This window comes from Lycorma delicatula, chromosome 4 (assembly GCF_047948215.1).
Source record: "Lycorma delicatula isolate Av1 chromosome 4, ASM4794821v1, whole genome shotgun sequence".
NCBI lineage: Eukaryota > Metazoa > Arthropoda > Insecta > Hemiptera > Fulgoridae > Lycorma > Lycorma delicatula.
Genome location: NC_134458.1, coordinates 186480836 through 186497094, shown reverse-complemented (window position 1 = coordinate 186497094; position 16259 = coordinate 186480836). Strand labels below are relative to the sequence as shown.

Here is a 16259-nt window from a genome sequence, read left to right as displayed (position 1 = left end):
TTCCAGCACAATGGCTGAAGCCAGTAATGAAGGAGTTGAACCAGAAATACAAATTACCATTGAAGATGAAAAAAATTTATTCAGACTCAACAGTTTTTTATGCAGGAAGCAAGTGAAGGCAGTCAAGTGGGAGTTGAAAATTTGTGCAAATTTCATTGATCGTATTAAAACGAAAATGGCATTGCAGGTTGGATGAATTTTTTCAAAGAGAATAATCAAGTGACACTTTTATGTTGAGTTTGCATGACTATCTATCTATTTACAAATGTTTAATTTTATTTTGAGATCTGAAGGGACAATAAAATAATGATTAGTGACATTTCCTTTCAGTTAGTTTCATTAATACATGCAGCCTGCTTAAGCACTATAGGATGTATTTTAAACAGAGGCTACATGAACAGGTATTTTGAACTACATTAATGGTACATAGGGTCTATATAATGGAGAGTGGTATATCTATTTAGTGTCCAAAATAAATTTACCACCCATTCTATTAGTAATAATGAATTAGAATGATAAGACAAATAAAATAGAAAAGGCTATTGAAGCAAAAAATAAAATCAGTAACAAACATAACATAAATCAGTTCAAAATCCACAAAGCAACTCAGTTCAGTAAAACATTTATACCACATTACAAAATACACAAGCCTGCAATGGTTGTGTTTTTTAGTTTTTGATAATAAATTTTCTGAAGAGAACTGATAATAGATATTTTTTACTGCTGAATCCAAAAATAACCTTCATTTTTTCCATCAAGTCAAGGTTTTTTGCAAATCGCAAAATTTATAAAAAGTTGAAAAATTGCAAAAATGTGATATAATAAAATAAGATATAAAAATTTTTTAGTAATAAATTAATCACTTTTTGGCTTACACTATGCATTCTTATAGCTAAACAGTTGAGTGGTGTGAAGAGATGGGTGGGGGGGTCATTGCCCCTGTAATTTCTAATGAAAATAGCCACAAAATAGGTCTTATTTCTATTACAGTGCATTTTAAAATTAATTAATTAATTTTTATGAGGACCTCATGCCTTACCACTGCCCCTCTTCACCTACTCACAACGATGAAGTATGTAAAATACTTACAATTTTATTCCATGTATTGAAGTTTCTTTGGATGGCTTATGCTCTCTGCTTTGCACTTTTCTTTCTATGTTTTCTTTAGGGTTCACCTTGGTGTAACATCCAGCAATAGTCTGTCATCATCATAGTAGTCTATTTTCCTTGATACCTCCTTTCCATTTCTTTCATGTCCTATTGAAATCTCTCACCCATCTCTTCACTAACAGCTTCCTGAAAATCAGGAAAATAGTCCACATGTGAATTTAGGAGATGGAACTAGACTTCATGCTCATGGAACAGCCTAAAATTTTGCACTTCTGCAGCATGTTCTCAATGATTGATTTGAAGTTCGGATACTTCTTATTGCCCAGAAACTTGCTTCCTACGTCTTTAAAGGCTCCCCAGGCTTCCTTCTCTGCAACTTCAATTTGTTTCTCAAAATTACCATCTTTGAAAAGTTGAAAAGTTTTCTAAGGTCAGGATCAGTAAAGACACCCTGTTTTAGTTTGGCGGTTGATAAGACTGGAAAATTTTCACTGATGTATTTAAAACATTTACTTTCTTTTGGTAAGGCTTTGACAAATTGCTTCATCAAGCTTTACTTGATATGCAAAGGTGGAAGGAGAACTTTATTCAGAACTACAAGAGCTTTTTGGAATACATTTTTGTTCCCAGGTTCTGATGAAGCTCTTTTTGGCTAATCTTTTCTTATCCAATGATTTTATATCTCTGCTATCCCATTCACACAAAAAACAAGGAAACTTTGTATATCCTTCTTGCTGTTCTAGGAGCATGGAAGTGTGTGTAAGATGACGGCACAACTGAACATTGATCGTTCAATTAACTTAGGCAGATCTGTTCAGTACAGTGTTGTCACATGGCCTTCTAGCAGCCTGCGAAGACTCCCGATGCCCCCATTTGGTTCGCTCGGTAGAGTTGTCAAAGGCTCTTCGAATCACTGCGTCTTTCCAAATTATGGGGCAACAAACGGTTTCTTGTCCTAGGAACATGTGAGGTGTAGCGGCATCTCGACGCTGGTTGAAAGCAACTAAATGTCACGCGGAACTCTGCGATGGAGCTGAGTGGTAGTAGGAGGTCTGTCCGCCTCTCCCTGGTAGATCAGACTGGAATCCGTAATTCTGGGGTATGAACTGAAGTTGAGTTTATTAAGGGAATTAGAACTAAATTTCGTTGTTGCGAACAACACTTTTTGGTGGTATGTTGTTGTTAAATTGCCTCGAATTCCAGACATTTACTCGAAATTGGCTCATAAAAGTAGAACTAGGCGCGGGGTTCGTGCTCCGCGAACTCGGTTAGCTAGTTCAGAGGGAAACGATGTAGGACATTCAAGAGGGGGTTGGTGTGGCGACCGGAACGTCACTAGGCGGGTGTCTTTCCCTACGGGGTTTGGATGTCCGGACGAGGCCTACAGCGAAGGCAAAAGCTGAGTTCTAAAATCACCGATGCAATTGTCTACAAAGACATTTACATCGGTGGCATCCCAACGAGGCCTGACCTATTACTGTGAGATGTAACAAGTTAGAGGGCGAAAGACGGCTCCGTTAAAGCCCATCGGGGCCATGAACGGTGGGGGGGTGTGGCGACCGGAAGCGTCACAAGGCGGATATCTTCCCCTACGGGGTTGGGATGTCTAGGAGCATTGATATTATTTTGAGATTGCCGCACGTAATCCATTTATGATTGTCATATATTTAATTTTATCGAGAACGAATTCAAAATTATTGTAACCCTCTTTTAAATGGACAGAATCATCGACGGATACATATTCCCATTGTGAAGGGCAACTTTGAGGCTTCTTTTGGATGACTCAATGAACAGTCTCCAATCAGTACTTTCGTACAGAATGTTAAATCAAGTCGGAAGTCCACGAATATCAGTGCAGAAGACTAATTATCCTTTTCTCTATACCTAAACCAGGAAAATGAGGTGCCAGCGACTAGCACGTTCTTCCCTTTAAGCCTCGAATCAAGCAATTCTGAATTTTCTTTGGTCGAATGCAAGTCTCGAACCAAATCGTTCAGACTGTGAATAAAGCTCTGGTGCACAGCTATCTCCGGGTTCGTACTCCTTGATGTTATCTTCATTTAAGTCACTTGTGGGACATTCTATTTCAGGTAAATTTTACGGCGGAATAGGCACTGGTACGTCTGGACCATGAGGAACCAGCCGTAACGGATGGCATAATTGGATAGAAAGTTCTTTTTTTATTCTTCAAATTGAAATCGTGAATATTAGTCGAGCAAAAGTAACCATCATTGGTGTGATTTTATGGCTCTCGCCACACCATTGGAACTCCAAATCTGAACGTTTCTTGTTCACTCTTTGACTAGTGTCTAAGTCCTTTAACACATGTGCAACAAACGTCGTGGAGTACCCAAGTTTTTTCTTGATCACCTATTTTCACTCCCAAATACGTGAGGTACACTTGTTGAACGAAACTTATTTCTTTTTTTCCGTTCCACCAAAAACTAACTACAAATGTAAAAAAAAGAATCAGCAGAATTTCTGCAGCCTCTTGAAAATGGAAAGTTTACTTTATGGGCTGAAAATATATTTTCCACCGACAAAAATGTGTTTGATCACGGAGGGCAGAAAAAAACTCGATTTATGCATGCTGATAGTTGAAGCAGCACTGATAATAGTTGCACAATGACGTGGGTGGCTGCCTGTCAATAGGTTACATCTTAAGTCTAGTCACAACCTGTTGGCCAAGCTCTCCCACAGTCTCGTCATGTTCAACTCCCTTGGTTTTCATATATCCCCCCCCCCGTCATCCACTTCAGACAACTCAACTGTTCTGCTATAAGAATGCATAATATAAGCCAAAAAAGTTTATGAGGCATGTTTTTAAAGAATCGTTTGAAATTCCGCTGCTGTTATGCTACGGTCGGCAATCCACACATACGCACTGTTGGCAAACTACAGACGCTATTACGGAAATATTCGACTGTTTTTACATTTGTTGCGAGTATTTAAAATGCCTCCGCTGATCCAGAATCCCGCCGACTGTGAAATACGAGGGACGATTAATTTTCCTGCTGCTACAGGCGTGAGAGCGGCTGAAATTCATCGTCAGATCAGTGAAGTGTATGGAGAAAACACTATGAGCGATGGAATGGGTTAGAGCTTTTAAAGATGGCCGCCATAATGAACTGAATGGACGACCTTCTGTCATTACTTAAGATTCGGTGCAGAAAGTTGACGAAAAAGTGAGAGAACAGACACTTTACGATTTCTTCGTTATCTGAAGAATTTCCTAAAGTTTCAATAAATGTTTATGAAACACTTGTGTCTATGAAATTGTGAAAACCGTGTTGCAGTGGTTATAAAGTCCGGCGGCAGACTTCTATGACGACGGTGTTAAAAAGCTGATTGCTAAATAAAAGTGCCTTAATATGTAGAAAAGTAGATTAAAGTACAGGCTTTCACATAAAAATGAAATTGTTTACAATTGTGTATTAGTTTTTTTTTAATTTCAAAACTGTACTTATTTTAAAAACTCCTACTATTTTATATCAATTATTCCAAAAAAGATTTGTCATAGTATTCCATTTTCGCAATTTTTCAACTTTTACAAATTTGAAATTTGCAAAAAAATCCTGATGCGATGTAAAAAATTATGGTTATTTACAGATTCAGCGCTAAAAAATACATAGGAATCAATTATAAAAAGTTAAAAAACATTCCCCAACCAAACTTTGCAGGTTTGTTATATTTGTGTTAGTTCTACATACACTGCAAACAGTAAATATATTGTGTGACTGAATGTAAATTAAAACAAGTTTTATAAATAGAATGCAATTACAAAAAAAAAATCTTCAATACTTTTGATATTGTTAAAATGCTGATAACAGTTCCAAAATTTATGTATTTTTTCACTTAAATAAACCTAAAAAATTTATTGTAACAATACATTTCTCAGTCAAAATAAAATTGTTAATCTGAGATAATTAATTCCTCACATAAAAATTGAGTAAGGTAGATTTATCCTTGAGCAGGGAACTACACTTAATTCTGTTTAGTAGTCCTGTTGACTAAGGACAACTTACACCATATACACCTGTTTCTTTCTTAAGAAATTAAATTAAATAAAGTAAAAACATTATGGCTAGTACCTCTGGTGTACAAGGGTGAATCAAATTTAAATAATTTTGCTATTCTACTCAGCAAGCAGTTCCAAGTTGGATGGTGAGTGGGGGGTTAATGTGCAGTGTGTTAGAGAGGGGGAACCAGATTGGTTAACTTCACCGCTCTGTTCTGTCATCAGTATAGCCACGAGTAAGCAAGAGGTTATGTTGTCTGTTGCACAATCTATAATCATAAAGTTTTTAACCAGCAGATATTTTAACTTGTTTAAAGGTACAATTTGGGGATGCTTCACTGTTCCAGGACCAAGTGTATATGCTAGCCAGAAATTTGAAGGTGTACAAGAAAGTCATGATCAACACCCAAAGCCAAGCTTTACAGCTGACAACATCCATGCTGTTAGGGAGCTCAGGTATGGGAGTGCTCAATCTATTATCACCGATCATCTTGGCTTTTGAAAAATTAGTGCTCAAAGGGTTCCAAGGTTGTTGACCAAAAATAAAAAACAGGTCAGATTGGAGATCTGCGAAAGACTTCAGAGTCAATTTCAGCAAGGGGATGATTTCTTGAGACGCATCATCACATGTGATGATGCATCAAAAATGGCAAAGGAAGTCAATCTGTCAGCCAGAAAAGTTCTTGCAACAATTTTTCATGACTAAGGGGAGTTTTACTCATTGATTTTCTCCACAATCAAGTAATGGTGGATGCAGCTTACTATTGTCAGCTGCTACAGTCAACAAAAGCTGCCGTGACTATTTTTTGTTTGTGCACTTGAAAGAAATCTCTTGGAGGGGAACGATTCAAAGTAATGAAGTCGGGAAGCACATGCGCAATTGGTTGACGACTTGATCTAAAACTTTTTATGAACAAGGAATATTCAAGCTTACAAATCGTTTGCAAAAAAGTGTGTAGATCATGCAGGAGACTATACAGAGAAATGATGAAGGTATGAATTGTGTAATTATTAATCAATAAATCTATAAAAAAATTACAATTTTTATTTGATTCACCCTTCGTAAAGTAACAAGAAGCAGAAAAAAGTTAATATTCAGTTTAATTATATTAGTCGCTTGTTATTAATTGCCAAAAATACTATACATAAAAGAAGAACCAGGATAATATTAAATGACAGTAAAAGAGTTGAAAAAGCCTTGTTGAGTTTAAAAGCCATAAATGAATTACTATGGAAAATGTAATGTTAAATCTGCAAACAACGTTTGGTGCTGGCTTTTACATAATTTGGGGATAATCTATCTATGCGATATTTTCTGGGCAATTTGAGGTAACCTGCAAAACTGTAATTTTACAGGAAATGCAAAAAAATTAGTTTATTTTAATAAAAGATATTTATATTTAAATAAATTTTTTTGTTTTTGTGAAAACTGGTATAGCAGAATTACTTTAAAATAAATAAAACTGCAATTTTTTAAATAAAAAAATACTAATTTTTTTTTGTGTAACATTTACTGGGTAATCTTCATCAACTATCTCACAAGATTTTATGAAGTAAAGGAATTCTAGTGATTGTGAAAAATTTAGGTTTTCAGATTTCATTGGAAATATCCAATTTGACTAGTTTCGGCGTAATCTCTGTGTGCACACATGAATCTCACATAACTCAAAAATGATTGGCCATAGAATGTTGAAATTTTGGATTTAGAACTGTTGTATCATCTAGTTGTGCACCTCCCCTTTTGATTGCAATCGACTGGACAGTGTCCAAAAAAATTTGAATTTTGGACTTTTTCTTAACTGCAGTAATAAGATGGCTTTTCAACGACATATAGTGGTACTTATTTTCATTGGTTCCAGTTATAACCAAATATAATTTTAATTAATATAATATTTGGATCTTACAAGAGGAAGGCACATTGGTTCAAATCTGACTTCATCTCCTTTTTTTAAATAGATTTATTAATAATTAACCTCTAATTGTAAAAAGATTTTTACAATAAATAATAATTCAATAATAACAAAAAAACAAACTATAAGTTATTAATAAAATAAAATTTTATGTACTTTCATTTTAAAAAAGTGTTTGTGTAATTTAATAGGCATACAAGGAAGTCATGTGGTGTCCACATATTTTTTAATTGCTAAAAATGCCTAATTTCTTTTTCTGACAATTTTTACAGATAAACGATCAAAAAGTATTGAACTGAACCAAAAATATTTTGAAACATTAAATTATTTGTCAATTATATTAAGTATCTCAACTTCCCAGAGTATGACAAAGAGTCAGTTGGAATATAATTTTACAAGACCAGAAATAACAAATAATGACAACAAGCAAACTGCAATTAAGAACAAGAGTGGTATTAAACTAAAGTTACTGGATATGAAAATGTTTGGTTGCAATCACTGATTTGAGTGAATATGTAGATGTTAAGATTACTTTAAAAAACACAAAAATAATGAATATGTTATTTTTTCTGTAGAGTAAATTTATTAATTGTTATTTGTCTCGCATACTGAGCTATTTTTCAAAAGATACTACTTTCGTGCTATTTTAGTATAATTTTGATAGCGTCTTACCTTTCCTCGTCATATACTGATATATTTTTTAAATTCTGAACAAAACAAAGCATCATAGTTTCAATTACTTTTGATCTGATGTAATAAATGTATAGTAAAATTAATAAACGGTAACATAAGCTTTAGAACTGTCGAGGACCAATATAAACCATATTTGTACACTACTGAATGGCTTTATCCCAATTCAATTTTGATAATTAGAGGAAAAAAAAACAGCAATTATTAACACTACTTACAGATTGTTATGAGCATTAACACAGACTTCAAAACTTTTAATTCTACAGGTGTATTAAAGGATTCTCCTTTGAAGATTTGTTATGTATCACAGAACTAATTTTTAAATAATTTATATTGATGGGCATTTTCTATCATTATCATTAATGTAAGCTTTTCTTTTGTTTGTATTGTTTATATAATATTCAGAATTTCCATATTATTACATTTTTGCTTGTTCTCTGCATAAGGTTCTGCTTGAGAGCGGATTTGTAATACAATTTATTACACAAGCTATTCCATAAATCTAAGTAAAAGTAAATAAATGAATAGAAATTTTTCTTGATAATGTAATTTGATGACAAATAAAGCAAAAAAGGAAAAAGGCTTTTAAATTTTTTTAAATTTTTATTTCAATATAAAACTTAAATATTGATTGAAATCAAGATCCAAATTTAAAAGTTCCTGCAACAGAAATACAACAATCATTATATAAATTTACATTAAGTTTGTTAGACAAAGAAATTAAACATTATCAAATACTAATGTAAATGCTATAATAAACATGAAATAAATGTACAGTCAAGATTAAATTAAGTGAAAAATGACAAAATTTTGAGATTATCTCAGGTCTTACTTTAGTAAAGTACCAAATTTATTTCTCTACTAGAACTTTAATATAAATCTATTATGTATATAAAGATTGTAGGAAAATAAGAGATTAATGTCTATTATTAATATTACTATGTAATCCTATTAAATTTGTGAAATATAATAAATATATAATACGTAACAGTTTATAATATACAAATAATTTAAGCAGAATTTTGTACAAAGAATTTCTTAATGTACAGTATGATTGCAAATTAATTTTAATTCAACAAAATATTAAACCACCTTTCTAAATGTCATAATAATAATAATTTGAAACCAGATTTTTTTAATAAATTTCTTCTTCATTAAACTTTGTTTATTATAACTGGTGATAGTGAAAATATTAACCACACATAAACACTAAACAGATGAAATTTTTCATCTTTACTTGAGGAGGCTATTCCTTAATATCTTCCTCTTTAAGACTAAACTAATAACAACTATAATGTTTGAAATGTAAGAATTTAAATATGACTTACTTAGGAAGTATACCATCCTTTTTAACTAGCCTGTTGATACAATCATCAGATTCACCCTGAAATAAGAAATAAAAATAATTTTTATTACTCAATAAAGTACATTATTAAAAAAAGTCTGAAATATTCTACATATATGCTCTGCCAGTAATGTAAATATTAATCAATATTCAACAAAGAATTATTATTATTATTCAACAAAGGGAAACTCCAGAGAAAGCAGTGCTTTTTTAAAAATATTTTAAATGAACAGAACTTATATCAGCATTTAAGTAAATAATAGAAGAAAGAATTTCATTATTTCTTTCAATTACATTAACCGGGTTTGGTCTTACAGACTTATGCCATTAGAACCTTGCCAAACTAGTAGTCTTTAACTAGCAAAATCACAAGTGTAACTGTAAAAATAGTCGTAAATCTTATTTCAAATGCAAATTATACTCATACTCTTTGACAAATTTTCATCTGGTAGTCATTTTGTAAGTGCATTCTACATTAGTTATGTATAAAGTTGAGGGCAATTTGTATTATTACTCTTTCAAATTACATTCTATACTTTTACTATTTTCTGTTCTTCACAGCATTGTCACTAACATTTGTAGTGGACGCATTTCGGAAAACTTCCATTCTCAAAACTACTTTTAGCACTAGAGTGCTAAATGTAAAGGTACTCTGAAATACATAAACTACAAATGTTGGGCTAAATTATGTTAGAGTGGACTACAAATGCTAGGAAGGGCAGAAAATAACACTCAAATCAAAAACATCTGTTGATAATAGAATTAAATTTTTTTTTTTTATTAAATTGTTTAAATTACTAGATTAAAAAAAAGTTCACTATACTTTCAATCACAGCATTCTTGCACTATTATGACTAATATTATAGTAGTTCATAGTATTCGTTATATATTTTTTCCTGAGTTATGAATTCAAATCTGAGAAAACTGTTTTACAAGATTTTTAATATAATGATGAAAACTTTTAATATTTATTGTACAAAACATTATTACGATTTTAGAGAAACAAAGAATTAGAGAAACAAAGAATAAGGAACATTAAGTACAGAGTAATTTGCAATTGGAGCTTTAGGAAATGCACAGTAATATGGATAAAAAAATTAAAGTTATACTTTAACATGTCATACTGTATAAGAAATGTTACTATAGATTAAAATTTAAAAGGTAGCAGAATTCTACGTACAATTAACTTTGTTAACATTAACTGCACTGACAATTTCACAGGACTTTTTTTTATTTTTCCTGTTTAGCCTCCGGTAACTATAATTCTTCAGAAGATGAATGAGGATGATATGTATGAATGTAAATGAAGTGTAGTCTTGTACATTCTCAGTTCGACCATTCCTGAGATGTGTGGTTAATTGAAACCCAACCACCAAAGAACACTGGTATCCACGATCTAGTATTCAAATACATGTAAAAATATCTGGCTTTACTAGGACTTGAACGCTGTAACTCTCGACTTCCAAATCAGCTGATTTGGGAAGACGCGTTAACCACTAGACCAACCCGGTGGGTTAATTTCACAGGACTGGGATCAATTAAGGGCCACTCCACATCAAATCAACGAAAATAAATGCACCTCTCAGATTCATGTTCGGTAATTTAAATAAAATTTACAAGTTTGGCTCTACCCACGAAGTGAAGCAAAAAATATTTTTCATATTTTTCAGTCACTCAATTTTTTTTTTGCGTAGGATCCTGTAAAAATGTAAGGTTTGGGTAAAATGCAAAAAGCAAGGTTTGGGTAATTACAAAAGAATAATATTTTCAGCGCCTATAAGAGATAGAGAGCTCATTTTAAAGCTCTTGTAATGAGCTTTTATACGACATAACAGTTGGCAAGGTTTTGCGATTTAATAGTTCAAGGTCAGAAAAACATTATGGTACTTTTCGAGATGCCCGAAGCCGATCTGTAGTTAGTCAGCTGTCGTTGTAGTTAGTTGTTAGATGGAGCCACTGAAAGGCGAAAATAAATCTAACTTTATATAATAGAGAAATATAATTATAAATATATTCTAAGCAAACTTAACCTACGCTCGCTAACCTTGACTATTGAGCAAAGGTTAAGTTTGGTTTGATTATATTTATACTTTTAGATTTGTTTATTATATAAATTTATAAATACATTTATTTAATTATTTATATAAATTTATTGCACAGTGCACCTTCAATTTACATTTCCGTGTATAATGAAATCATGTAAATTGACTCACAGTTAATGCAGAAATACAGGTTAGGTTCTTGTTAAGTTATACAATAAATGATATATGTAAATTACTGTACTCAAAAAATACTGTTCTTTATTTTACTATTTTATTACTACAGTATCGTATTATTTTAATGATATTTAATACATTATTTTAAACACACATTAGAAACACACATTAGGTTCTTGTTAAGTTATACAATAAATTACTATACTCAAAAAATACTGTACTTCATTTTATTATTACAGTATCATTGTATTATTTTAATGATATTACAGTACAATGTATTTAAAAAGAAAAAAAAAGTACTATTTATTTATTTTCTCCTTTCAGTGGCGCCATCTAACAATGAACTATAACGACAACTGACTGACTATAGATTGGCTGCAGGAATCTTGAAAAGTACCAACATTATTTGGTTTGAATATATCCAAAACTGTATTTAAAATAAAAAAATAAAAAAATTTTTTTTTGCTTCCTAATATGTTGTATATGTGGTAAACATTTCATAATGGGATTGCAATGGGATCACGTTAAAAATTAATTTTTAATAATTAGATACAGCAGAATATTCCAATTGTTCCCCCTATGTGGCAATTGCTAATTGATATTCATCAATGAAAACTCTCTCCTTCCAGTCTGGGTCATTTGATGAGGCAGAAGAGTAGCATGTCATGACATGCACTCCTAGTGCCAGCAAAAGAATGTACATGCTTTATCCTGTTGAGACAAATAAAATAATATTCAATCTGGATCATCTCTTGGTTCAGTGGTGTACTCCCCAAGAGGATTGACCATATCTATAAAGTGATGAAAAAAAAATAAAAATATTTTTGTCAGATTTTTCAGTCACTCTGTTAACTGGGCTTGCCTTTATCTATGGTTTGCAGTTTTATGACTAATTAATTGTGGTCTTGGACCAGAATACAGTAACCAGCAAGCAACCATCAACTTCTACAGCTTTAAGTAAAATGTACTGTTGCAATCGATTTGAAAATTCAAGTCATAATTCCTTTAAGAAAAACCTGAGAAGTGCAAGCAAGAACTTGGTGCAAACGTTTACTTTTCTTAAAAAAGGTTACAAAATTTGTGATACTTGCCACCAACAGTTAGAAGCATCTGCTAAATATAATGCTGAAGAATCTACTTCTGATGAAGAATTTCAACAGTTAGATTCTTCGTGTTCCCCAGAAAAAGATGAAGCTGTAAATGCTCTGAACAAAAGTTTGATTGTTTTAAATGATCACGTACTCAGAAAAATGACTATGCAAGCGAAAATACCTTCAGGAAAAGCTTAAGAAAGCAGTAGTTTTCAAAAGCAAAAAATATTGAACATGGTTTCAGAAACATGCTATTCCTCTCTCCTCTGACCGTGGAATTATAAACCAATTGAAGGAAAAATTTAATACTACAGATGAGAGCATCAGTATGCAAATATTGACAATGCTCCCTAAAAGCTGGACTTTTAAAGACATTTGAAACTTTTAAAGACAATTTTGAAACAGCAGAAAAGTAACAAATTTATATGAGTGTGGAAGTTAAGTCGAATGATGACCAGAAAAAAAAAAATTCTGTTAAGAAAATGGAAGACAAGGGCATGTTCAGAAAAAATGAACTGTGTAATCTCTGTGAAGCTTTTGCATTGTTTAAACAGAGGTATTCATTGCTGAAAATAGGGTTTTTCAAAGTTCAATGAACTTAGGCCTAAGTACTGCGTTTTTGCAGGTGCAAGTGGAACCTACAGTGTTTGTGTATGTACAACACATCAAAACGCAAAACATAAGGTTATGCATTGTAGAATGAAAGAACTGATAGAAGGTGATAGACCAAAAATATGACATATGTAGTGTGTGCTAATCCAATTGAAGCTTGCTGCTTTGGAAATGGCAAAAATTGTCCTGGGTTTGAAAAAGTCAAGGGAGGGATTGAGGAAGCTTTCGAGCTCAACTGGATTGAAAATATCACCTACAAACAATGGATTTAAGTTGAAAAAAGGGCATCTCTTGAGACATTAGTCAAACCTACTGAAGAATTCATCAGTATAGTTTTTGAAAAACTTCCGAAACTTGTTCAACACTCATTTCTTTCTAGTCAACAGTCCAGTTATTTCACCATCTGAAAAATGGTAAACATCTTGTTATCTGAAACTTCGCTGAGAACTATTCATTCATTCTCCAGGATGCAGCCCAAGCTTTCCTATGGAACAATACGCAGGCAACAAGTTCACCCCTTCACAATCTATTTCAAAGATCCAACAACTGATGCATATATCTGTCATAATTTCTGACTGTTTCACACATGACAAAATAGCAGTGCACCTTTTTCATAAATATTTAATTGGTTTCATGCTTAACAATTTTACCACAAAACCAAGCGTGATTTATTACTACAGTGTTGGTGGTGTCTCTCAGTACAAAAACAAACTCAATTTTTTCAAACTCTGTTACCATGTATCAGATTTTGGGATCAGAACAGAACGGCATTTTTTGCCACATCTCATGGCAAAAGTGCATGTGATGGCGTGGGTGGGACTGTTAAAATACTTGCAGCTACAGCAAGACTTCAAATGATTTACAATTATCAGATCATGACTCCACAACAGTTGTATGACTGGGCAAATGAACACATTTCCAATTACAGTACAACTGAACAGCATAAAGGGGAAGAGTAGAACAATGACAGCAAGAACCACAACAGGCACTCAGAAACTCCCACACTTTTGATCTACTGAACAAGAATCAGATACAAGTGAGGGTGTTTTCATTTTTTAACAACTCAACAGTAGCAAGCAGAACAAATATTGAGGATGATCTTGAATTCACAGAAATGGTTGTGTTATTGATCTGCAGATATGATGGACACTGGTGGTTGGGGTGTGTTCTAGACTGAATTCAGAAAATCAAACAGTGAAGATGAAGTTCTATCCACAAGGACCTCTTCACCTTCCCATATTTTGAGGATGTTCTTAATGTACATAGGAGTGATGCTACTTCAAAAGTAGATCCCAGGGTAAATCCAACAGGAAGTGTTTATAACCTCTGAAAGCAAAGTGGACAATGCTAACCAGAAGTTGTAAAAAAAAGTGTATCTTGTGTAATTTTACTGTAAATATCTTGGAAGCTATACAAATTGCAATTAAGTAGTGAGTACATCCACCATGATCCTATTATAAAATGTTTACCATATGTACAACACATTTAGGAAGCAAAAAATACATTAAAACAAACCACTTTTGGATATATTCAAGGTCAAATAAATGTTTTGGTTGCCTTGAACTATTAATGTCACAAAATCTTGCCAAGTTATATCACATGAAAGCCCATTCCCAGAGCTTTAAAATGACACCAAATTGAGCTCTCTAGCTCTTATAGGAGCTGAGAAATTTTTTTTTCTGAAACTTGCTTTTTGCAATTTTTATATGGCCCTACACAAAAAACTGTGACTAAAAAAATATTTTTTTTTTGCATTACTATAGATGTAATCAATACTATGAATTTTGTTGAGATTGGTGATAGTCAAGTTGTGAGGCTTTTTGATTTGACATGGAATGACTTTCAAGGACTAAAAGAATAAAAAAATGCTTCTTGCACTTATATAGTAAAAGAAGTCACAAATAAAAATAGGAAGAAAGTTTAGAAGTTTCTGTGCCTGGAAGAGTTAATATAACTATAGAATCACAGGCTTGTTAGTGCTAGAATTCGAGAGAACCAGTAATGTGGTTTAATAAAAATTGATGAACCACAGTTCTACATGAATAATGATGAACTCTGATAACCCCACTTTGGTTGTGAAGCAAATAGCTTATTCAGAGAGGGAACAAAACAGAATAACTTTCTGTTAGTTCTATGTAGATTAAAATATGAACATAAACCTCAGCAATGTGGAAACCAGACAATTATGAAACCAATATAAAATAAGTTTAACTCACCATTCTTCTAATCGCTCCACAAATTGCATACATTTTTGATGTTTCAACCATACGACCAGTAGCAGAATCAACATCAGCAATATTTAACTGGATTGATGCATGATCTTTGGCATGGATTATTCTATTGCTTGCCGAGCTGTTTCAAAAAATAAAACAAAGTGAGCTTGAACAAGTATGTCAGTTATTTACAACTTTAACATCATATATATAGTTATTGGAATATATTAACAAAACATTTTCTATTTTATAATCAGCATAAAAAAATTTGAGTAAAAGTTCTTTAAGATGGATGAACGTTTCTTAATTCGGTGAGCGTCAGCCACATTATGTTTTTTAGTGTACTATATGTCTTCATATAATATATACTGAAGATGGATTCATGAATCTTAACTTGTAGATTCAGGTTAATTCATTATAAACGATTTTTAAAAATTAAATATTGAGTTAGGAAAAAAAGAGCAGAAAAAACAGTCGTAATTATTAAATCACCGTAACGCGCAAAAAAATAATTTCTGACGTTTCCTACAAATAAAAAACTCTTAGTTAACGCCATTCATTTGTTGCTGTATAACTTCTCCCTAGCGTTTAAACTTTGGAAATAAGGATAAAACCTTATACAGCTTAATAATATAAGTTCACAGCCAATATGAATAAACGTGTTTAACCTAAAAATACGTACCATTTCCTTGGGCAATACAGATCCACAAATTCTCCTGCATCGTTCTCCATAATTGATCTGGGGAAAAAGATAATTGTATAAAAATTCTAATGTAACCAGAGTTACAAAAATTATTATTCGTAATTATTCTTAATGAAATTATACGTACAACTTTTCACCACACGTGCAACACAACGAAAAATATTAACAGAGGAAGCCCACTGCTGCCAACATTGGACGTGGCATAAAGTGAATATTCTATTACTAGCCTAATATTCAACACCTTAGGTAATTTTATTAAAACATTTTAGTAACAAAATAAAAAACTACTCATGTAATATTTTCATAGATTGTTTATGAATTTTTCTGTTGCACGATATTTATGGACTGGAT

At 32.4% G+C, this 16259-nt stretch overlaps 1 protein-coding gene across 2 annotated transcripts; it reads right to left on the bottom strand.

The window, feature by feature from the left end:
- Positions 1-8311: 8311 nt before the first annotated feature.
- Positions 8312-16136, bottom strand: RpS21 (ribosomal protein S21). Of its 2 annotated transcripts, XM_075364853.1 has the most exons (5): positions 16036-16136; positions 15888-15944; positions 15209-15344; positions 9057-9112; positions 8312-8388 (listed from the first exon to the last, which is right to left on the bottom strand). In XM_075364853.1, the coding sequence occupies exons 2-5, from the start codon at positions 15935-15937 to the stop codon at positions 8379-8381; spliced, it is 252 nt and encodes an 83-aa protein (XP_075220968.1). In that variant the 5' UTR covers positions 15938-15944; positions 16036-16136; the 3' UTR covers positions 8312-8378. The 2 variants fall into 2 exon arrangements, with proteins under 2 accessions (XP_075220968.1, XP_075220967.1); XM_075364852.1 differs by having other exon boundaries at positions 15888-16098.
- Between the last annotated feature and the right edge of the window lie 123 nt (positions 16137-16259).